Source organism: Salvia hispanica, chromosome 1 (genome assembly GCF_029641045.1).
Source record: "Salvia hispanica isolate PSC_SH4W2 chromosome 1, Shi_PSC_v1, whole genome shotgun sequence".
In the NCBI taxonomy this organism is placed as follows: Eukaryota; Viridiplantae; Streptophyta; class Magnoliopsida; order Lamiales; family Lamiaceae; genus Salvia; species Salvia hispanica.
In genome coordinates, this window is record NC_142692.1 from 13923857 (window position 1) to 13947691 (window position 23835).

The 23835-nt window shown below is 35.8% G+C and overlaps 4 protein-coding genes and 1 pseudogene across 12 annotated transcripts; 1 reads left to right on the top strand and 4 right to left on the bottom strand.

The window, feature by feature from the left end:
* The first annotated feature begins 359 nt into the window (after positions 1 to 359).
* Positions 360 to 3615, top strand: LOC125219084 (uncharacterized). 5 transcript variants are annotated; one of them, XM_048120953.2, is made up of 2 exons: positions 360 to 2413; positions 3235 to 3615. In XM_048120953.2, exon 1 carries the CDS (start codon positions 750 to 752, stop codon positions 2406 to 2408), a length of 1659 nt encoding a protein of 552 aa, XP_047976910.1. In that variant the 5' UTR covers positions 360 to 749; the 3' UTR covers positions 2409 to 2413; positions 3235 to 3615. The 5 variants fall into 5 exon arrangements, with proteins under 5 accessions (XP_047976910.1, XP_047976911.1, XP_088914237.1 ...); XM_048120954.2 differs by having other exon boundaries at positions 3243 to 3615; XM_089058111.1 differs by having other exon boundaries at positions 3246 to 3615.
* LOC125219086 (cytokinin riboside 5'-monophosphate phosphoribohydrolase LOG8-like) lies at positions 2643 to 5879 on the bottom strand. Its single transcript, XM_048120955.2, has 7 exons — positions 5694 to 5879; positions 5512 to 5609; positions 5379 to 5409; positions 5188 to 5287; positions 5041 to 5111; positions 3217 to 3360; positions 2643 to 2913 (listed from the first exon to the last, which is right to left on the bottom strand). Exons 1-7 carry the CDS (start codon positions 5787 to 5789, stop codon positions 2836 to 2838), a joined length of 618 nt encoding a protein of 205 aa, XP_047976912.1. The 5' UTR covers positions 5790 to 5879; the 3' UTR covers positions 2643 to 2835.
* A 5703-nt stretch (positions 5880 to 11582) lies between these two features.
* On the bottom strand, positions 11583 to 17741 carry LOC148933305 (protein FAR1-RELATED SEQUENCE 5-like; annotated as a pseudogene).
* A 579-nt stretch (positions 17742 to 18320) lies between these two features.
* LOC125221201 (uncharacterized) lies at positions 18321 to 19375 on the bottom strand. The gene has a single exon (XM_048123326.2). The coding sequence runs from the start codon at positions 19273 to 19275 to the stop codon at positions 18454 to 18456; it is 822 nt and encodes a 273-aa protein (XP_047979283.1). The 5' UTR covers positions 19276 to 19375; the 3' UTR covers positions 18321 to 18453.
* A 376-nt stretch (positions 19376 to 19751) lies between these two features.
* LOC125219544 (Peptidyl-tRNA hydrolase family protein) lies at positions 19752 to 22397 on the bottom strand. Of its 5 annotated transcripts, none has more exons than XR_007176164.2 (9): positions 22187 to 22397; positions 21819 to 22032; positions 21670 to 21737; positions 21530 to 21580; positions 21378 to 21451; positions 21016 to 21074; positions 20819 to 20895; positions 20361 to 20529; positions 19752 to 20166 (listed from the first exon to the last, which is right to left on the bottom strand). XR_007176164.2 is itself a non-coding variant. In XM_048121555.2 (9 exons), the coding sequence occupies exons 2-8, from the start codon at positions 22024 to 22026 to the stop codon at positions 20390 to 20392; spliced, it is 627 nt and encodes a 208-aa protein (XP_047977512.1). In that variant the 5' UTR covers positions 22027 to 22032; positions 22187 to 22397; the 3' UTR covers positions 19752 to 20206; positions 20361 to 20389. The 5 variants fall into 5 exon arrangements, 3 of the variants coding, with proteins under 3 accessions (XP_047977512.1, XP_047977511.1, XP_047977510.1); XR_007176163.2 differs by having other exon boundaries at positions 19752 to 20206; XM_048121555.2 differs by having other exon boundaries at positions 19752 to 20206; positions 20361 to 20479.
* Positions 22398 to 23835: the final 1438 nt, after the last annotated feature.

The following is a 23835-nucleotide window of genomic DNA, read 5'->3' on the forward strand; positions in this document are numbered from 1 at the left end:
GAATCATGTATTTTTTTTTTAAATATTTGTACTTTTTTTTAATGGAATGGATTATTTTTCCCGTATATGTGTCGTAAATTTAATTCCGTATTTTAGTAATTTTAATTCCGTAAATGTAGTATATTTTGAATTATTTTTATTGCGGCTGGCCTAAATCTGATGTGGCAGGTGGTTTTTTGAGTGTTGCTGACGTGGCAGGGGAGAGAATGGCTGGCCTATGGCTGACCTATTACCCATTGCGGATGCTCTTAGGAACTGTGGGATCCACTGATCTCGATTTATTAACTTTTTCCTGTCTGAATTGAAAATTTATTTCGGTCTCTCTCTTGTTTTACATTTACTGCACTTTCCAGGATCTAGTTTATATTTTGCTGAAATCTTCCAGATATTGAGACAATGAGATTCAGTAAAATCGCTGCTTAATTATCAAACCTCAACGGCTCAACCCAAGCTCCACCTCTCTCTCTCTCTCTCTACGAAATCTGTATCCTAAAAGTCTCTTCTTCTTTTGTCAATCAAGATCCCAATTTCTCCATCAATTAGTTTTCTGGAAGAAGGCATTAACAGATCAGAGGTGGTGGTTGTATTCAAAAATTGAAGAACAGAACACCACTCAGTTCAGCTCTACTGTAAGCTCCGATTCTCTTTCTCCGCAATCTCTTCGACTTCAATTTATCTGCAGTCTCTGTAAAGATTTCTTTTTTATGAGTCCCCTTTAAGCAAATCGGTGGAATTAGGGTTCTGCACAAATGAACGACTTCAATCCAACAGATCCCATTGGGCAGAATATAATAAAGCAAATTAGCAATGTATGTTTCTCTGTGTTTGCATTCTCTGTGCTCGTCTTCACTGTAATCGCCATCACATACCAACCCCCTGATCCATGGGAGTCGTCGAGAGCTCTGACTAAGATTTTCACCGACGTCGAAAATGCCACCTTTAAAACCGATAATTCCGTGTTGAAAACTGGTGAGGACATTGCTTCCTCTCCGGTGGCGACGCCTGAGGGCTCATTGTCACCGATTACTGAATCTTCGATTGAGGAATCTGAGTCGGAGCTTGGGACAAATGCGACCTTGAAATCTGGTTGTGAGGATTTGACTGTGGTGAATTGCTCTGATCCTAGGGTTTTGATTGCGATCCAGAGGTTTAATTTGAGGCAGTTTAAGGCTATTGCGTTTCTGGATTACCAGACGCCGGTGAATGGCTCTAAGGAGGATGAATGTGACGTGGCGTGGAGGTTTAGGAACAAAAAGGAGAAATCTTGGAGGAAGTATAGGGATTTTAGGAGATTCAAGTTGGGATATAATGATGATTGTAGTTATAAGGTGATTCGTCCGGGGCGCTGGCATTCTGGATTGAATGCGCGTCGTCCATGGATGCAATCTAGGGGGAATGGGAGGGGGCAAAGTGGTAAGTTTTCTCCCATGGTTGACAAGGAGATCAATGATACAATTCCTGTGTTGGGATCAGATTCGGAATTTAGGAAGGGAAGGTATCTGTACTATTCGAGGGGAGGGGATTATTGCAAAGGAATGAATCACTTTATCTGGAGCTTCTTGTGTGGTCTTGGCGAGGCCCAGTTTCTGAACCGGACGTTTGTGATGGATTTGAGTATTTGTTTAGCTTCTACGTACACACAGAGCAACAAGGACGAGGAAGGGAAAGATTTTAGGTTCTATTTTGATTTTGAACATCTGAAAGAGGTGTCTTCAATCGTGGAGGAAGGCGAGTTCATGAAAGACTGGAGGAGATGGGACAGAAGTCATAAGAGGAAAATCCCAGTTAGGAAGGTGGCTAGCTATAAGGTGACACCGATGCAGCTGAGGAAAGATAAGACTCCCATTATATGGAGGCAGTTTGATGCTCCTGAGCCGGAGAATTATTGGTATAGGGTGTGTGAAGGGCCGAGTGCTAAATACATTGAGAGGCCGTGGGAAGCGCTTTGGAAATCTAAAAGATTGATGAATATAGTTTCAGCAATCAGTGGGAGTATGGATTGGGATTTTGATGCAGTTCATGTGGTTCGAGGGGAGAAGGCGAAGAATAAGGAGTTATGGCCTCATCTGGATGCAGATACTTCACCGGATGCCCTGGTTGCTAAACTACAGGGGGCGGTTGCACCTTGGAGAAATTTGTACATTGCTACGAACGAACCCTTCTACAATTACTTCGATAAGCTGAGATCCCACTACAAAGTTCATTTGCTCGATGATTACCAGCATTTGTGGGGGAATGCGAGTGAATGGTACAATGAGACAACTCTGTTGAATGGTGGTCGTCCGGTTGAGTTTGATGGTTATATGAGGGTCGAAGTGGATACTGAGGTCCTTTTCCGAGCAAAGACAAGGGTGGAGACGTTCTATAACTTGACCGCAGATTGCAAGGATGGGATCAATACGTGCTAAACCAGGTTAAAAAGCACATTCCATTTATTCCGTTCTTTATGTATGTTGTTTCACATATCCTTTTTTGTCAGTCTTGTTCTGTATCTGTTTTCAAGAAAAGTGTTTGTTTCGGATCTCTGTGCCTACAGATATTTTTTGTTGTATACTTTGATAGCGATCTTGTCATTCATGATACATCTATGCTGTATCGAAATACTTTTGGTTAATTTCTAGTGGAAAATGTCACTATATATATGTGGAAATATGTTTACTTCCATTATAATTTAGTTTCCTGAAGGAATGATCAACAACAAAGAGGAACATTACAATTTAGGGCAAAAATTCATTCACATGTTTTCCCTGTTTTGCCTCTCCCTTTCACACACAACTCTGTACCATAAATAGAAAAGCTTTAGTGAGACCAAAAACTTTGAAATGTCCACAACGGTTATAAGTTTGCTGTCTCAGGGTCTTCTTCGTTCCAACTTCTACTCGGTGCTACTTGGGCTTGCACTGGATCATGGCCCTACATCAGTTCCAAATTCTGATCAGTGGGCATCGAGTAATTAAACTGCATAAGATGAAATTGTGGTTTCGACTGTAAGATTATAAGACGGCGTGTTCTAGTTTCTAGAACATGCTCGGTTTATCTGACATACAGCTCATGTTATGTAGTACTAGTATGATGTAAGAGGTTTGCTGCTTAAATGTGCTTGTTCTTGGCTACTTTTGCAAATTGTTTCTTTCTTTCCTTCTTCTTTGCATTGATGGTTTAGGGATTTTTGGTTTTTATGGTTTAAGTGATGTGAGTTAGAAAATTAATTAGTACCTCCATCTTTTGTATAAGCTCTCCAGCAGTCTTAGCAGCAATGACTATATTTCTATCTGAGTGTTTGATGAACCCTTCTTGGACACCTTTGTCGAATATCCCAAGCAAGCAGTCATAGTATCCATCGACGTTCAAGAGCCCGACCTGCTCGAGATAAACACAAACTTTGTCAAAGATAGAAAGTCCTGATGTTTACATTATTGAATTATTGAAGACACGCTGACAATTGTGTATTTTTATCAGAAGTTTATTTAATTTGAGCATCATTTAGTCTTAAATCACAATTCAATGCAAATTTGTTGGAATGTATGCATCAGGAGGCTGTATCAGAAGTCAAATCTTGGTTGCATTATTTATTAAGAGTTGCAATTATCCAAAGCTTTAGTTTGTTGATCGACATGTCTTTTTCCACTAGCGGATTTTGTGTTGTGCATAGGTCAAGTCGACCAAAATTGTTTTGGTGGGATCTCAAGTGTGGTGGAGTGGTTGCCTAGTCCAAATTCATATTTTTTCATTCATTTTTACCTTTCTTGTCTATTCATTCATTCATAAGATAAAGACACTCTCAATTGAAATTTAGTAGTACTAAAATTATGGGCTTCCTTCATAATTAAAATAAGGCATATTGGCATTAATTTAATATCATGTAACTTTTAAAAATTTTGGTTTTTTCCACAAACTTTCAATTTGGCAAATAATATCATGAACTTTTACCCGAGTTTGTTATTTTCCACCAGCGAAAATTTTTTGACAAATAATATCATGATACGGACTTTTTTCGTAATTTCTCGACAACAACTTCGATAGCTTCAAGTTCTTCAATCTTTGAGGATCGATTTTCTTGAAGCACACCCTCCAAAATTGTTCTTCAATCCATTAATACATGTGGAATTTTGTAGCTAGTGGGAAATAATATACTCGGGTAAAAGTTCGTGATATTATTGCCAAATTGAAAGTTCATGGAAAAAAACCAATTTTTTGAAAGTTCTGTGATATTAGGGCCAATATCCCTTTAAATAAAGTAAGAAACTATGCTAGTTGGGTATGCCGGATTGAGCTAGATATTTACATCGAGATCGAGGGCCTGAAAAGACATCTTATAATTAAAATTAAAATCAAAATTTAACTGGTAGTTACAGTAATAAATTTATCAAAAGTTGAAAAGTTATATTTTTATTATTGATAGTAATTTTGGAGCAGAGACGAATAAGCAAATTAAAGGAATTGGTCATGGGATTAAAATTTAACAAGTTATCAATCTCTAAATCATCAAATAGCTGATTCAATGATAATAATTTTCAAAATTTATATATATAACACGAAAATATCAAATATGAAATACCCCTATATATTTTTTAAAATTGTTGAGGGTTAATTGGCTCGAGTATCACATAGGTTTTAGCTATGTCAAAGTATATGAAGGGGATATGCTTTGTATGAGAGTTGACCAAGCAATAGAGAAGTTAATGTCTGAGGCCAAGGTCTTTGGTTCGAGTTTTGTTAAAAAATAAAAGAGTAGTGCCTTGTCTTTTGTAGTTTAGTTTTGATACACATATCTATATAGTAATCACTCCATATTAAATTTTAAAGAATTTGAAATATAAAAAGATTATTGTAATAAGTTACTAGAATAAAACATAATGAAATCATAAAATTTTTAAATTATGCTTAGAAATTACTACCTAAGTAGGTTTATAATAGATTGATTTTGCAGTATTTATTTAGGTTGCGGGGTTTTGAAGAAGTGAGTGAGTAATTAATATGAGTACAATGTTTATGATTTGAGATTTGAGAGAGAGAGAGAGATGTAGGGTTAGAGATTACTGGTTTGTTGTGAATCCCAAGTTGTGACCAGGTTATCATCTCCAGCAACTCCTCCATAGTTCCGTAGCCCCCTTTCATAAATCAAAATATATAGTAGTATGAGATTTTAATAAGAAGTTAATTTGAAGTAGTAACTTATCTGGCTACCGGGAAGCGCTATAAAGGCGTCGGCTCGACTAGCCATCTCCGCCTTGCGTTGGTGCATATCAGTCACCACCATCACCTCTCCCACTGCGTGACCAGATATCTGCAACATCCATCAACCATTCATTCATTCATCTTAATTTCTATATATACCAACACCAACACTGAGGAGATGATGTAATTAATGTAATTACCTCCACAGGGACAAGAGCTGTTGGGATAACTCTACAAAAACAATTAATCAAACATTCAAATTAATTAGCTTATTTTTTCAAGTATATACATATTGACCTAAAGTCCTAAACAAAATAAGGTAGGCTATGTTACCCTAGAACGCTGCGTCCGCCATCGTAGACCGTTTGAGACACCAAACCCATGAGCCCCACGCTCCCTCCTCCGTATACCAGATCCATCTTTTTCTTCACCTATATTGTATCGTATTGTATTCGATATATAAATATAAAATATAATCAAAGAGATAGAGAGATTGATGAGCATGCATGTTTTACCAGTTCTTTTCCAAGATCAAGAGCTGCATCACTGAATATCTTTCTATATCCAACATTACTTCCACAGAAAACACATACCCTCTTGAATTTCACCATTTCCTTTTTCTATATTCTCTCCTGTCCCTATCTCTCAACTTAATATATAGCCCATCCTACCCTCAAATACTGCTATTTTTTTTCTATTGAAAAAATAAATGCTCCTACTATTCGATTCAATACTTGTATGCATGATAAGTGATAAATGCAAAAGTTTTTTAGGGTCCATTTCTGGGCCTCTTTGAGAATATCATCATTGTTTTTTGGGTCAAAGAATGTTCCACTTTTCTTCTCCCACCAAATTACTAACTTATAGTAGTAGTGTATAATTATTTCATTTATTATTTTTACTATTTAGATGATTCGAATTTTATGCTTGGGAGATGATGTCCGGTCTTAGTCCTTACTCTACTCCATCTCTCATTGGGCATGCATGTTGTTTTTCAAGATAACTACTTTTAAGTTTTAGTCAAAATTTAAGGTCACCATAATAAGTTTTATGATTTTCAATTTTTCATAATTTTGTCGTTAAATAACTTCTAACTCGACTGATCATACAAAAAAAAAAACAGTACTAACAACTAATTTCTTGTAAAGAATTAATTTCATTCCACTCTCCAATTTCTTAATTAACATAATTCAAAATTGAAACCTCGATATAGAATTAACTAAATGGAATCGACATAGACATCCATTATTCACTGTTATATCATGAGTTGGGAAAGTGAGGGCCACATAAATCTTTCAATTGCAGCATTTATATATTTTCGTATCTGTTAAAATATGGTGATCACCAGCATGCCTACATGCTGATTAAATATCTTATTATGCCATGATGTAAATAAATAAAATATTTGAGAGGAGCACAAATTTGGTTACTGAGTTAAGTTCCAAGCGTGCAGAAGCTGCAATGATGAAAGAAGCCCCCACCATCTTTGGAGCTTCACCTCCCATTCAATATTATTAATCCATACTTTATTTGGGTGGTTACATATATAATCATGGCTTTTGATCGATTTGAAATAAATTAAATTCAAAGACCTGATTCAATCATTTATGCTACTTTTCTTTGTGTTTTAATTAACAATAACGTGTCAATCAAAATGTATATGGCTCATGAAAATGGCAATATAAATTGGATGCACAATCCTCTATATTGTATAAATTGACTTTTGAGAGAGAGAGAGAAAGATCAGAATATTGTTATAGATACATCCTCTCAGTTGCTACATGAGTTAATTTGGAGGAAACCACCAACTTCCAACTTTATTACTTTAATACTCCCTCCATCGTCATTAGGAGTCTCGGTCACTTTTGCGCACTCATTTTATAAAAATCATAATAAATAGTTAAAGTGGAGAAATGGTAAAGTAAGATAGAGAATAATGTTGGGAGTTCTCAACAATACTCTCTCTTATTTTACCATTTCTCCACTTTTACTATTTATTAGTATATAATTTTTACAAAACGAATGTGCAAAAGTGACAAGGACCCCTAATAACGGATGGAGGGAGTACTCATTTAACTAATTCAAACGGATTTCCCTCTCAGAATTTTATCTGTCTTCACACATGATAAACAAATTTGAGCAAAAGAAAATGATAACTTTGAAAAGGGAAAAAACAATCTATAATTTGTCGAATAAAATAGAAAAGATTACAATAAAAATAAAAACGAAGAAGATAAATTCTAATCCAAATTGAACGGAAACATTATATGTCAATCGAATTAAAAATTTATGAATTTTGTAACAAATAGAGAAACTTAAAATTAATAGAGAAATTTAAATTGAAAACAATTGCAATAAACATATAAAAGCAATATCAAATTCAAGAAATGGTGAAATACTTTGATAACATTCCTGACATTAGGGATGTCAGTGCAGTCCACAACTAGTGGGTTGGTCTGAATAGCCCACCAAATTTATAGGATTAGAGTTAAAAATTTCTAACCCGATAAAATTACAACTCGATTAGCGCTAATCCGCAACCCGTTAGGATCAGACCCGAAAACCCAATAAAATATTTATTGTTCTATTTGTTTGACTCTTAATTCGATATTCCATTGATTATTTTTATAATAAAGGTAATTAAAAATTTAACTTTCAATTTTATACTCCCTCCGTCCCATAATAATATGTGCATTTTCTACTATCGATCCCACAAAAATATGTGCATTCCATTTTTAGAAAGTTATACTCCCTCCGCCCCCCATAATTTATCACCATATGACCCGACACGGGTTTTAAGAAATGTAATAGAAAGTGAGTTGAAAAAGTTGGTGGCATGTGAGTCCTACTTTTATATATTAGTTTTAAAATAAAATGTGAATGAGAATGAGTTAGTGGAATGTGGGGTCCATTACCAAAAATGGTAAAAGTGAAAGGTGATAAATTTTTAGGGACGGACGAAAAAGGAAATATGTGACAAATTTTCAGGGACAGAGGGAGTATCAATTTAATAATGTAGGTCACACTATCTACTAACACTATTTTAACTACCATTCTCATCATCTCTCTTACTTTACCATACCATCCTCCACATCTCTATTACTTTACTAATTTTATTTTAATTCTTGTGTCATATCTATTGTCCATATTTTTATGGGACTGAGGGAGTGTTAAATTTTTATTATATAATAATAAGTAAATAAATTAAAAACTTCAAATCACTAAAAAAGTATATACATATCTAAATAAGGAATAAGGAGGCGTACCCGCTCTCTCCCCCTCTACGTCCTTCATAGTTGAAGCTCAACACTTTGCCTTCTCCAATTAGTTGAAGCTTGTTCTTTCTACTGTACTGCAACGAACAAGATGTAATCATTATATCTCTAGGGACGACTCGCATGAATCGAGAGTACGACGTATCTCGTCTTGCACAAAGAAGTCTCCCTGGACTCGACTTTACATTTCAGTTTCAAATTTTATACTCCTTCCATCCACCAATAAACTTTACATTTATTTTTTTACTATTTTTTATAATGAACCTCACATTCCACTAATTTTATCTTACTCGCATTTCATTATAAAATTAATAAAGTTTAGAAAAATAGGATCTACCTTCCTTTAACTTTTTCAACCTACTACTCACATTTCTTAAAATATACTCCTACTACTTATCTATAGGTTTACACTAAAACTATACTAAAAACACTTTATAGTGATTTATTAGATTCAAGTCTAAATCATTTTATATTTATCAAATAGGGAAAGGAAAGAAAGAAAAATAAAATTTCAAGAAGAAAAAAGTATGGAAAAAAACTTACCAGAGAATATAGAGCAAACTTCTATCGATGGAAAAAAGAAGAAAATAGGAAATACTAGCCTAATTAAATCTATTAATATTAGGTTAGTTATTGAGTAGTGGGCTAGCCCATATTAGTTTATTACACGTTTTTAATTGATTAGTTAGGAGTACATTTAATTATAGCATAATGCAGTAGTAGGGGAATGTTATATTGCTAACTCAATACCTAATTGCTAACTATAATTAAATAATAGTTATTAGATATTCAAATTAAGGGCCTAGATCATCAACCAAGAAATATCAATACGATCAACAAAAAATGTCAATAAAGCCATAAGATTAATTCCATAAAATATCAATAGGGGTATTAATGTCAATTAACTACATGTTTAGTTATAACTAACTTTTAAAAGAAATCCCAAAACTTTAAATTCATATAACATATATCAAATTAAAGATAATTTTATAAGGATCCAAACGATATCATATATGCATATGTTCCGACGTCAAAATTTGAAAAAAAATTCAAAAAATTTTCAATTTTTTCGTAAAGCAGAAATGTCAACATACTATATAAAATATGTCAATATAATACATGTAGAATGTCAATATAAGCAATGGGTTAACATTCTTAAAACATCGTATTGACATTCTCAAAGCATTGTGTTGATATTTCCGAAACACTATATTGACATTTTCATCTAAAGCCCTAATTTGGCATTTTTTTTAATCTGTTTTTATTTTATTAATAAAATCGAAAATTACACGTGGCAAATTGTAGACCACACGTTTTCTAAAATCCTATGGCCTTAAATTAGTTGTAGTTAGCAATTAAATGATAAGTTATCAATTGATCACTCCCCTGCAGTAGTAAATAAGTTATATTAATAAAATAAATTACTAAATATGCGATTAAATATAATAAAATAATAATTAAACATTATTAATAAAATAATTGGTGGAGCTCTAAGTTATACCATTAATAATTGAGAGAAAAGATTTGCTGCATCGTTAATATGGGCGTGTGTGAGCGACTAAATCATACATAGGCCACTTTTCATAATTTTAGAATTTTATTAACAGAATATAATTCCCTTTCATCTATTTCCATATAAGCAATATTATTTATTTCTTTTATAGCTTTTTTTATGAATTTTCCTTCTCATTCTTTATCTTTCTACACGTATGAATACTACTCATAATTAACTTTTTCTTCGCCTAAACTAGACACTATTTCATGGTTAGCTTCTGATAAAATAAAATTGCATCGTTTTTTTTTTACTCTTTAGTTTTGATGATTTTAAAAGATAGTGCTATTTTTTTCAATTTAATGATTTAAATGAGATTTAATGTCTCAATGTAAAACTAGTTTTCGAATTACTTTAAACTAGTATTGCAAAAGTTTTGGAAGAAAAATCATTAAGGACTCAGATTTTGAATGCAATAGGCTTTGAAATGATGAAACTAATTAGATACCACGAAGTACTATGAAAAATAAGATGTATTCTATAATAAATTCATCAAAAAGTTAAAATATTGTCTTAGCAACACTAAGCAAACAAAATAAAAAAAATCACTAGCTATGGACATCAAGCTTTTTCATTTGCATATTCATTGATGTCGTGATCAGGGACGAAGCCACATTGGGGCTTGGGGGGCCACTGGGCCCCCCAGCTATTCAAATTTTACCTATATATATAATAAACTGATACCATTAGCATGATTGGACCTTAGCGCAGTTGGTTTGGCTTGCGGTCTCTCTCTGTTGTTAAGTGTTCGAATCCTACAAAAGGCATAAGTCGGTATTTTTTGCGTGTTCTTTCCTTTGGCATAATTCAAATATTTTAACTACCCCACACTTTTCACATACTTTGCCAGCCAAAAGACTTCTCATTTACATATTAGTACTAATTATATTTCCATTTCTAAATTTGGATTATGTTCATAAGACAATTATATCAAATAATTGGTACCTAACTTGATTAATTTAATGTTAGTCACTGTTTGTTGTACTTTCATTTCTTTTATTATTTTAATGAATATCTATAGGAGTATAACATTTGTATGATACTCAAGTAATTATTTTATAAAAAAATCAGTAAATTTTATTTTAAACAATACTAATTCATTAATAGAATTCTTTATATGTTAATTATAGATATGTGAAAAAAATGATACTCACTGCGTCCCTAAAAAATAGTTTCATTTTGTCATTTAGGTTGTTTCTAAAAAATAATTTCATTTCAAAAAGGGTTATCCACTTTTTTCTCTTCTATCCCTTACTTTTTTCTCTTTCACTCTCTTACTTTATCGATTTTTTCTCTCCTCTCTCTTACTTTGTTGATTTTTTATCTCCTTTCTCTGACTTTACCAATTTCTCATTAAACTCATGTCTTCCACAAAGAGGGACCATTTTATATGGACGGAAGGAGAATTATATAGTACTAGTAGTTTATTAATAGCAATTTTGAAGGTGTCCCAACCGCTTTTTAATTACATTATATGCTATTTTGATATTTATGTTGCTTTTAACGATAGTACACATATATATCACTGTTTTCTACTACTTTATCTCTAATTCTTTCCCTCTCATAGCCATCTTAATCTATTGCCCACTCGTGCACTGTAAGTCGCAGCTGCTTTCGGCTATATTGATGCCGACTGAAAAATATCTACCAGTTAATAATAGTGTTTTGGACCCCCCAGTGTAAAATTTCTGGCTTCGTCTCTGGTCGTGATGGTCATCTGCAACTGATCTGAAATATAAAGATAAGAGCAAAAATAGTAAATTAAATTTATTGGTCATTTAAAAAATTAAACAATGTAAATAATGGAACTCAACTATAATATACATACCTATCTTGCAACTTCAGGCAATTACGTTTATCATGTGATGCACCACGTAGTCCACAGCCACGACAAGCCCTAGTCTTTAAAATTGACTTCTCTTTTGATGATAACATTCGCTTACCGCATCCTTTTGATCTTATCTTAGAAGGATCACCAATGGTTTTAGTTTTATCTAAGCTCTTCCTTGTTTGATTTTTGTGCATAGTTGTTGGACTAATACCCATCTCCTTGATTTTACCATGTATGTAATCAAGTTGTTCATCCAAAAACTTTGTCCCCTCGTCAGTCAAAGATGCATAATCAATTAGTGTTGATGCCTTATAAGATTACTTGGCTCGTCGTGAGATCAAAAATCTTGTTGGATCATCATTGCAGTTTTCATCATCTAATATATAAGCAACACCATTCTTTGCTTCTCGTGTAACGCCCCATTTTTTGAACCCTAATTTTTTTGGGATGTGAAAATTTTTGCATTAAATGCTTTTAATGCTATGACATATGTGGATTAATTGATGAGTGAATTAATTGCAATATTCTATGTGACCTAATTGCGATATGGAGTTGAGTTTGCGTTGAATAGTCAAACTTGTTGAATATGTGACGTGGCTATTGAATAGTCAATATTGTGGAAAATATGACGTGGCCGTGGAATGGTCAAAGTCGTTGAAAAATGTGAAGTAGAGGTGAAATCCGAATATGTGGATATTTTGATGCGGGGTGAAATAATAATTGTGGTGAATTATTTCCCTAAGGGATGAGTGAGAATTTAATAGGAGCATTATTTAAGTATGTGGAATTTTCGACCCCTCCTATTTATTGGAAAGAAATCCTATTTTTTCTTGGATTTAATTATTGCTTGGGATAATTATCCAAATTAAATCCAAAGTCCGAATATTCCTTATTTTGGTGATGAAATTTTCGAAACCCTTGTCATATAATGGGATTTTCGAAAATCCCTTATATTATGGGAGAATGGATTATTTTATTCTATTATTTGATCCCTTGTTTATTCTCTCCCATAAATAAATTCAAATATCCTAGCATATCTTGCCAAATCTAAGAAAATCTTACCATATCCTAATTTAATTAGGATTATTATTAAATCCCTCTTGAAGAAGTCAAACTACACGCCTAATTCCTTTGAAATTGGGGAGGTTATTATTCTTTTCTTGCTTCGTGATATTTTATTCTACTCCGTGAAATATTCAAATTAAATCATAGGCTAATTTAATAGCCTAGAATTCGAAATTTCCTATTTTTCTCTACCACTTTAACCCACTTAACCACCATATCTTCTCCAAATCTTGATTTATTTAATTATTAGAGTATATCTTGCACTCTATAAATAAGGAGTGAAAATCCTAAACCTAATTCATCAAAAACCGTCGCCCACTCCTCCATATTTTCGTCCACCCCTTTTCTCCATTCTCTCCAAATTTTCTCCATTAATTCTTCATCTTTTGGAGAAGAATTGAAGCTGCAATTCAAGATTTTGTTGAAGAATCAAGATTCTACTTGTTTCCTACCGATTGTTCTTTTGAAAAAGGTACTTTTATTTTGATCTTCTCTTCTTCTACCGATCAATCGGTGTTCTTGAGTCCACATGCATTTAGATCGAGTGAAGGGGAAATTTAATCAGTGAAATTTTGGATGCATGTGATAAGTGTGTGTGTGTGTGACCGAGTGTGTGTGTGTGTGTGCCCGCCTCGGTGGGCGTGCACATGCGTTGTGTGTGTGTGTGCGTGTGCGTGTGTTGTATGTGGAAACACTCATGCGTGACACGATTTGATGATAAATCTAGAGTTGTTGTGTGAATGAAAACGATATGATAATCGTACTTTGATTTTGATTGGAATATTGAAAATAATCGATGGGAAAGGGAAACGTGAGAACATGCATGATTTTGATCCATGATTGAGACTTATTTGAAATATATGAACTAAAGGTGATAGTTCGCGTTCCCGGTGTGGTAACAAGAAGAAGTGCGTTTTTGAACTCGAAGGAAATCGAGGTGGGCTTTATTCTAAACTCTCTCTTATGTTGCAAATATATGAAAGTGGAGCAATAAGGGTGGATTAAACTGTTATGCCATGCCTATGAATTATTTTGGATATTGTGTGTGCCTGATGCCTAAATTGTGAGTACGCTCCATTAGGCTAAAGGGCTATAAAAAAACGAATTCGGGTCTGAGTAGGGCCGCAAACCCTATCAGGCTAGTGTACACTGGAGATCGGGAGCCGTCCTTGCTAGTCGGCCGATCTCGTGGGCGAAATTGTGGCCACACTTCGTCGCACCATATGAAATGATGATTGATGAGAAAATGGGAGGTATTGTTTGACTGGCCAGTCCATGATATATTTTGTGATACTCGATGCTTATCTTTAAATAAATGCAAAACCTCGAGTTCACTATGGTAAGGGTGGCATAACTATAAAATGTTTTGGCATGAGTCCACTGAGTATGTTTAAAATATTCAGCCCTGCATGTGTTTTCCCTATGTGCAGGTTGAGCGGCGATGGGCGGTCGGTGGTGTTGAGATGGGTGAATCAAATAATATGGATGGTTGGGATTTTGAGTGTAGTCGTGTCCTCATACATGGCTTCGCTTTCTCTTGAAATGCTTCCGCTGAATATTTGGAAACCTTATTATCTTAGGTTGTTTTGAACTTGTTTCTTTGATTTGGAATAATGGGAATTATTGCGTTTTGTTGGAGTTACGCTAAACCTTTGACTTTTGAGCTTAGTCCATTATATCTATTAAATTTTGATTCTCGTGAGTTAGCCGTTGACTCAATGCCTTGATGCTTCATTAAATACTTGGTCAAATCTCTTCAATTGAAACCCTAGTCTACTTTTCTTGATGTCTTAAGTTCGCCTAGTTAACAGTCGCCGTATTTATTATACCCTAGAAATGTCGGGCTGTTACATCTCGTGTCCATCGCTTAAGGATATACTTGTCAGGTAGTTCAAATATTTGGTTGACACGAAGAAAGCTAGCATATGTCTGCACGGAATACCATCAAACTCAAATTTCCCACAATTACATGAGATATGGTCACTATTTTTATCATGCATCAGTAGCCTTGGTTTTGAGGACGAACTACTTTGGAAACTCATCACATTGTAAATCACAATATCATCTCTGGTAGAGGCCTGTTGCACAAAGTAACCTTGACTTTGACTCATTTCATCTTGAAATTCCGTCCATTTTTTTTCGTGTACACTTTAACCATTTGAGCTTCCTTCGGCCAATTTGTTTTGACTTTTGGTTGCTCATTCATGTCAACATGGTCTGCAACCAACTCATTGTGTCTTTGACGTCTTAGTGTCCGATTGAATCGTGTGATAAAATCCATCAATGAATTCTTGTGGGAGACATACTTTTTAAAAAATGAATGCGAACTCTCTGATCTCTGACTACTTGACATCCCAGCAAAAAATACATGACTAAAATATGTCGGAACCCACTTATGCCGCAATTCATACATCAACAATATCCAACTATTTTGTTCCAAGTTAGCACATCTAATAACCTCTTCCCATCCATTCTCAAATTCCTCATGAGATGTTGAATTTTTAATAACATTCCTTATGCTCTGATAATGATCTCGGAAAGTCACTGGAGAAATCTTGTCTGGAAATTTGTTCAATATGTGCCACAAACAATAACGATGCACTGTTTCTGGCAAAACTTGTGCAAGTGCTTTCATCATAGCAGGATCTTGATCAGTAATGATTGCTTTTGGTGCATCACTTGGCATAGCTTCCATAAACTTATTAAGCAACCAAATATACGATTCTGTCTTCTCATCACTTAGAATCCACAACCAAAAACTATCATTTGATGATGATGATTAACCCCTACGAAAGGTGTAAAAATCATTCCATACTTATTCGTGTTATAAGTGGAATCAAACACAACAACATCACCAAATGCTCCATAAGCCCTCCTTGATTTAGGATCTGCCCAAAAACATCTTTTGAATACATGATCTGAATCTATCTCATAGTCAAAGAAAAATGATTAATTTTTCTCCTTCTCGGAAGTAAAGAATTCTATCAAAGTTTCAGCATCGATCCCCTTTTGTTCCTCCCTTAATTCTCTCTCTAAATTCCTGATATCTCTTTCTGTGCAACCTACACTTTCGGGCCCCCCAGAATCCATCTCCAATAGTTGCATTTGTTGACAGGTTGGTATATTAGCTTCTGAAAATTGTTGAGTCAACACTCTCTTCACATCAGAAACACTACAGTGTGATCGGAATAAATGCACCTTTGACGGAGTAGAGAGTCCATGATTATGACCTTCCATAAAGACGCTAACACTCCAGTTGCTTGACAATGGAAATCTTTGCCTTACAATTAGTTCTAACTTCACCACGAGCTCTTATCTGAATCGGACGACCAGTTGGTGCTCGATTTCTTGAACGAGCTTCATCTGTTTGACCAGCTTTAAAGCATACAAATTGTTTCCAAACAACTTCGTTTGTCATCTTATCTTTTCTGCTATTGCTATATCTTACACTAAAACCAGCTTCACGTGCATACTGATTGTAGAATTCAAACGCATCATCTATTGATTCAAATTTCATTCCAATTTCTGGCTTTCGATCATTTGCAACTTGAGGAATATATAATTGATCGTTCATATTTTCACTCATAACACTAAGAAAATACGTTCAAAAAATTAATGTAAGCAAACATAATAATAGAAACAATTAGAAAACACAAATTGATAATTTTATAATAAGCCGGAGGTTCTTAATTGGTGGTTCCTAATTGGTATCATTACAAGTATAGATTCAGTCAAGAGACAATTAAAACATGAAACTATTTAATAAAATTAATAAGCATATACGATATAAACAAGTAAAACTAGAAAACATGTAAATTATGTAAGAAATTCCAAGCATATATAAAGACCAAGGCTTAAAACTAACCTTATGCTAACGCTCCTCGAGAGAGACGGCACTTTGAAAGTTATGGAGTAATAAAAATCTAGGGTGTGTTTGGTTTGGCGTTTAGGGACAGTTAGTGGATGATTTCTGACATTTTCTAATGTTTGGTTTGAAATATACCGTTTTTGAACGGCCTGAGTAAAAGGACCAAGGCCCGCCTTAAAATGCAATTTTCGCCAGTTAGCAATTCTTCCCAAAAACCTCTGATACCATAACTCATCACTTTCACAAAACAATTAAATACTCTGCATTTACTAATATAGTAATATAATCCTCCTTTTTATCCCCAACAACCACATTTATTCCTTCTACGCAATAAAAATTCTTCAAGCTTTCCTTCCTCCATTCACGTTTTCTATAAGCTCTCCGACGAAGACGGTAGCAAATACTCTGCATAAAACTTCATCATGTGAGAAGGTCGCCGCACACACCCAAGGTCGGACACAATTAGTAGGAAAAGCCCTAATTTTTTTTGAATCAACAGCGGAAATTCCCTAATTTAACGGAAAACCCCTCCGTCGTCCCCAGAGAACTGTCGGATAACCTCTTCTATCGGCCGGCCGAGTGGGTTTTATAGGAAAGCAGCAGCCATAACCAACACCGTGCGGGTTGCCGCAGCGCAGATGGCCTCCGTCGACAACCTCTCCGCCAACTTCGCCACCTGCTCTCGTTTGGTGAAGACAGCAGTCACCGCCGGAGCCGGAGCATAGCAGATACCGCTTGCTAGCTAGGGATTCAAGCATTTGGTTCTCGGATTGGAAGCAATGGGAGCAACATCTTGAATGCGGCTAAGCATGTGATTTAAAATTGGATGGCACAGGTGGAAATTGTTCTTATGAATATGACAATATGACAAACCAAACATAGAAAACACAATTGGGTCATACTTAATTGACAAACCAAACAATTGTACAAGAAACCATTACTCAAGAAAAGAACTTTGCAAACCAACCTCCACCCTTTTCTTGAGTAATGGTAAAGGCCGAACCAAACACACCCCAGGAGAAAACATGTATTTAAAACAAAGAAAGATACTATAACTAAAAACATAAAAAAAGTAAAGTTATAAAAGAAAGTAAAATTCTAAAATTATGGAAAAGTGGCCTACGTGTGATTTAGTCGCTCACACACGCCCATATTAATGATGCAGCGGATCTTTTCTCAATAAGTGAAGCCTCAAAGGCAATTCCTCTCCTCCTCGAGCATATTGAACGAAAATTGAAAAAAAAATAAAAATAAATCAGCTGATTCTCCTCCTCCTTCACAAACAACAGTGAACAAAAATTGAAAAAAATAATAGAACAGCTAAGGGATACATGCCTCAAGCCCTAATTAGTGATAGCTTAATTTCAAAGCTGATAAACAATTTTTGAGTTCATTTAATCATTTAATATGAGTTCTTCAAACATTTACTTAAACCTTATAGATAGATGTATCATTAAACAGGAGACTAAAATTTCCGTTATAAGATAAACGTAAAACCAAAATTAACTAGTAATATCATCATGTGTAGAGAAATAATTTGGAACTTGAATAAATAACAATCTTAGTAAGTAGCAAAAATTGTAGCAGGCCATAAAATAAAAACAAAACATGAAATGGTGTAAGAAAATCTAAACCCTAATAATCGAAATCCAAAAAACTCGTTCAAAATAAAAAAACCAAAACCCTAGCAAGAGAACATCCTGTTGGTGGTGAAATCTTCATACTTGACTCCATCCTGATTGAGATTGTGAGCTCTGACCGTCTGATTTCTCATCATCATCATCTCCTCTTGATTCCCCAAAAACTGCATCTGCGGCTGCACCATCGCCTGCAGCAAGTAAGACTGCTGCTGCTGCGGAGGCTGCACCATGTACTGCGAATACGGCTGATAAAATCCGCTTCCCGACTCGTAGTAGAATTGGCGCTGCATTTGCATATTAGCCGCATTACTAGTTCCAATCCCCATCATCACGGGGCTAGGATGCAGTCGGCGATGATCCATTAGCATCGGGTTCATATTCATAAGCTGCTGCTCTGTTTGAGGCCTCTGCTTCATCTTCAGCATTTCGATTCTAGACTTCACGCACTGCGCTTTGCTGGTCAGCGCGGCGTGGAGATGGCGGAGTTGTTGTTCGTTGTACACGTTGAGGTGGTCGGGCCGGGTCGGGTATTTGGCCTCTTGATTCTTCCGCTTCAGCTTCTTGAGTTCATCCTCGATCTGCTTCTTCCGCTCCTTGAAAAACTCCGCCACGTCGAAGCTCTTCACGCTTCCGCTGTTTTTCGACTTGTAGAGCTCGATGATGCGCCTCACTTGCTCCGGGTTCTGAGGCGGCCAGATCTCGGGCCGGCTCTGCTTCGGCCCGTAGATGATCATGCAGGCCTTCACGTCGCACAGAGTCGTGAATTCGCTCAGTTTGCGGATTAGCCCTTCTTTTCTCTTTTTGAACGTTGTGTTTCGTGATTTCTCCTTCTCGATCAACTCCATCTTCAACTTTGCCCTCCCCATTTTGCTTCACTTTGATTTTTTTTTTTCAATTGAGGCTTGGTGTGAAAAATGGGTTTGTTATTTTCTGCTTTTATAAGGAGGAGATTTCCTTATTGACAGATTATTCTACTGCCTAAATTAAGGAGATTTTGCCTTGTCTAATTTTTGGTAACAGAATCTTTAATGGCAAACACGTCAAATTATTTATGGTAGTACATTTAATACTGTACGAGTTTTATTCAATTAAAGAATAAAGAGCAAATTATTAATTGAACGAGAATCTTAATGAAAATTATTCAGCAAGTTTGATCAATGAATGAAAATAGATGAGTTAAATAATTTTTTATTTGTTTTACTTGTTTTCAATTTTCTATTTAGGGAGTAGTTTTGTTTCATTTAAATTTTTGAATCAATTTTAGAAATGATTTTGTTTTTATGGTAATTTCCTTTTCTTGCGCTGCATTTCGTAGTACTATTACACTTACGAATTAGTCACCTTTTTAAAAAGAGTCCATTTATATGTTCAATAAAATATTCCTTTTAATAACAATACTAACGATGTTCAAATTTTAACTACCATCTAGGGAATAGTACTGTAATAGTACTGTTTAGCTACACGAACACATACCAAAAGCCGCTCTACTTTAGCAGTTAATTATATTTGTAATTAATTAAAAACCCATGCATCATCTAAAGGAAAAGAAAAAAAAAAGGTATATAGGAGTACTATATTTGCGACTCTATACGCTGCGCATCAACTGCAGCACTTGACTTGATGTGATTTCCACACCTCTTCGTCTCAGCTCCTTGTGAAGCTACACGACGCACTGTTTTCCTTCGAGGTATCAGCTACTTTGAGTTGTGAATATGCTACAGGAACTAACTCCATTGGCCTCTGGCTTTGCAGCAAGTCTGCAAACGATGGTGTTCGCGTTGCCAACAACTCAATGTCCTAGACAATGAAATAGAAAAGCCAAATGCAAGAGAAAAATTTGTTTTCAGAAAGAAATATTACCTCACAGCTTCTTGATGAATGCATTTATATAAAAATGAGTGGCATGTCATACTGATATCCAATTTGAAGGTTTTGAAAAAAAAATACTAACATTCATGAAATTCGGCTTGAGTACTTCTGTCATACTGGCATGGTTTGTAGTCTCAAGTGTTTGTATTTCTGCTCCTTGTTGAAGCATCGTGCACTCTCTGTGAGGCCTTTGGACAACACCTGCGTTAGAGCATCGACACCTTCTTGTAATGCAGCATCAATCTGCCATTCTAAAAGGGGAATATTAATGAACCTTTGCCTATATGATATCAGAGATGCATTCACAAATAGTAACAAACTATCAATGTTAAGGCTATTCAAGCTAAGTATTATCAAGTATAGAGCTCAAAATTCTCTCACTAAATCATGCAAAAACTAACTATAGATCATACGAGCTATTTGTAGCACGGCAGGTTCTCCTTCCTTTAAAGTCCTTTATGCATGAGTCATGAGCATCAAGGCTACCATGTAAAGCGCACTAACATATTACTTTAAGAAAATATGAGCACCTAGACATACCCTCTCTCGAGCTCTGACATTAAATTTTTGGAGTAAGAATGCTTTTGGATCCATTTGACCGGCAGGTCTCCCAATACCTAATAAAACAAAAGAATCACACTTGATTCCGTTATTTGCAGTTAAAAAGACGTAGGAAATTGTGTTATTTGCAGTTGAAAAGACGTAAGAGATTCCTTAGTTGGGAAAAACCAACATACCGATTCTTAAACGAGGAAATTCTCTATTCCCACGAAAATGATTGATAACACTCTTCATTCTGGAAAAATCGGATGGATCGTAAAGCTCAAACAGCAGAAAGAAAGTCCCACTCACCACAGGACAAAATCCAACAATTCCTTCTCATAACAATGGCCTTTAAATTTGCACAACAGTATGACGGAAGCCACAAACAAAGTAAAATATACTAAAGAGACCTAAAACTTTGTCATGAATAGGCTTATAACATTCAGTTGAAAGATGAGAAATTTAAGGCATCTATCTTCTCTACTAGTAACGAAATCCAGCACGAAAGAAAATAAATAACCAATTAGCACAATTCACCACTAAATCTATATATTACCCGTTATGACATCCATGATTTCCAAGGGGGTTCAGACGAAGAACTCCACAGGGCAAAGTCATGTCATCATGAAGCTAAAAATGAAATATTTAGGCATCAGTATGAAAACGTATCAAGTCAATAATAGTAAGAAACACAAATTTCGTGCATACCACTAGAACTCGGTTAAGGGGAAGCTTATAGTAGGCTGCAAGAGGACCACTCTGCCACCAAAAAAGAATGTTAACTTAACTAGTTCAGCAGCACACACACAAACAGAGTAGCCATTAACAAGTCTCATTGAATCTCTTACAGATTCACCACTTAAGTTCATGTGAGTCTGAGGTTTTGCCAAGAAAACTGGAACCATATTTATAATACCTGAAAACCACATTCAGCTAATTACAAAATCAAAGTGATTTAAATTCTTAGCACAGGTGTAAGCAATCATATATAACGTGCCTTTTCCAAATATGGCTTTGCAGTGCACAGAGTCCATCGCAATCCGATGTGATTTTGCAAATGCATCAATGAATTCAAACCCCACATTATGTCTGGTGCCCATAAATTTGTCGCCTGGATTGCCCAAACCCACGAAAAGCCAAGGTCGCGGTTCAGGCAATGCGGCGGCGGTGTAAATGCAACGCTTTGGAATCTGCCTTAGAAGCATTATTCGCTGTGTTGCAACAATTTTACAGAAGGATGTCATAAATTGGGAAATGGCAATTAAAAATTGAAAAGAGTTCACAAATTCCAAATAAATGCCCTAATCCAGTTAGAATCCATAATAGTAGTTCATAAATCTTAATCCGGTATTTCTTTATACTCACACAGTCAAACTCTCCGGAATACGGCCGAAGCTAGCAAAGGTGGCTTGTGATTCTGTCACCGAGCAAACTGTTTGTTGGCGGCGGCGGCGGCGGTGGCGGTGGCGGTGGCGATGCAAAAGGAAATAGGCGGTGGCGGCTGGTTCGGGCCGAGACGATAGAATCGGGTACTGCAAATGGGCTTCTACTAGTTTATTTTTTATTTTTTTTCAATCAAACTCTCATCTTCCACTAGTTAATTTCCTGTAGTAGTATTTTTTTAATTATTTAACAAATTTGTTATGTAACTACTTCCTCAGTCTCATTTAAAATGACACATTTTCCTTTTTAGTTTGTCCCAATTAAGATGACACATTTTCTTTTTTAGAAACTTTCTCTCTCCGATTAATATACTCAACCACTTTTTCTCACTCCTATTAAAATATTAATCTTTCTTTATCTTTCTATTTTAATATTATACCAACTTTTTCTCTCTCCAATTAAATACTTTAACCAATAACTCCTAAAATCTCGTGCCAGCTAAGTAATGTGTCATTTTAGCCGGGACGGAGGGAGTAATTTATTCCTCTATGTAATTAGAACATCTCGGCTTGAAGACATCCATCTTCATTTTTCTACTCTCGATACCATAGCAGTGGAGGTATTTCTTTTTGACACGGAGATTAAGAAAAATATGTGTAATGTATTAAATAAAAAGTATGCGAGAGGAAAAAGTAGAGAGAATGAAAAGTAAGTGAAAAGAAATATGTTGACTTTTATTAAAAATGGAAATGAGTCCACTACTATGGAACGTGCCAAAATGGAAAAATGACTCTACTACTATGGAACGGAGGAAGTATTTCTCTAAAAGTGTCCACAGTGGGAGGGCCGCGGCCCTTGGCCCGGAGTTGGGCAGGGCGCCGGCCCCCCACTACCGAGCCGCAGGGTGGACGAGAGAGAGCCGAGCTCTCGGCTAGGCCGAGGCTCTTGGGCACGCGACCCGGCCCGCCACTGCAGGGGCCGAGAGCCGCGGCCCTTGGCCACCGATTTTTTTTTTTTTTTTGTATTTTTCAAAAAAAATTTATATTCATCATTTCTCATCCATTTTTTTACCCCAAACCAAACTCCACTCTTTCCAATTTTTCAATTTAAGTTTTAAAACATGGATTCCGACAATGAAGATTTTCAACGAGCGATCGATGAGGAGTTCGAAGAACTCGTTGCAGCGGTGCAAGCTGAAGCGGACGAGGAGGAGGCGGCGTTGGCGGCGGCGGCGGCCGTCCCGCGGCCGATTTACCGTCGCCGGTGTTAGAAAAAACGTGAGGAAATTTGGAAAGCTTTAAGCTTTTCATTTTCCAAATCTCTTGGCCTTTCATGTTGTGTAACCTCCAAAATGTTTATGAGGTGCCTTAATGCCGAGACCTCTCATATAGTCACTCCTATCCTATAAATAGGTGTGGATTTGAGAGATGGAAACACACCAACAATCATTCTCTCTTCTCTCTAAGCTCTCAAGCATTCTAGTTCGCATATAGGAGCATTGCATTGCTTGGTTCTCGCCTCCAATTCAAGTTCGTCGGAGCCTATGAGTTTGAGGTGCTTCAACTCGGTAGGAGGAAAGTCGTTTCATCTTTGGGGACGTTGCGCCAATCCGTGAGCACTAGCCGGGGCGT

Coding starts and splice junctions, on each gene's coding strand:
- LOC125219084 (XM_048120953.2), top strand. CDS start 750: ATGAACGACTTCAATCCAACAGATCCCATTGGGCAGAATATAATAAAG.
- LOC125219086 (XM_048120955.2), bottom strand. CDS start 5,789: ATGGTGAAATTCAAGAGGGTATGTGTTTTCTGTGGAAGTAATGTTGGA. Junction 5,410..5,511: donor GGCGGACGCAGCGTTCTAGG/GTAACATAGCCT, acceptor TTGTTTTTGTAG/AGTTATCCCAACAGCTCTTG. Junction 5,112..5,187: donor CGCCTTTATAGCGCTTCCCG/GTAGCCAGATAA, acceptor GATTTATGAAAG/GGGGCTACGGAACTATGGAG.
- LOC125221201 (XM_048123326.2), bottom strand. CDS start 19,275: ATGGGGAGGGCAAAGTTGAAGATGGAGTTGATCGAGAAGGAGAAATCA.
- LOC125219544 (XM_048121554.2), bottom strand. CDS start 22,026: ATGCTTCTAAGGCAGATTCCAAAGCGTTGCATTTACACCGCCGCCGCA. Junction 21,738..21,818: donor CAAAGCCATATTTGGAAAAG/GCACGTTATATA, acceptor TGTGGTTTTCAG/GTATTATAAATATGGTTCCA. Junction 20,522..20,818: donor ATGTCAGAGCTCGAGAGAGG/GTATGTCTAGGT, acceptor TTAGAATGGCAG/ATTGATGCTGCATTACAAGA.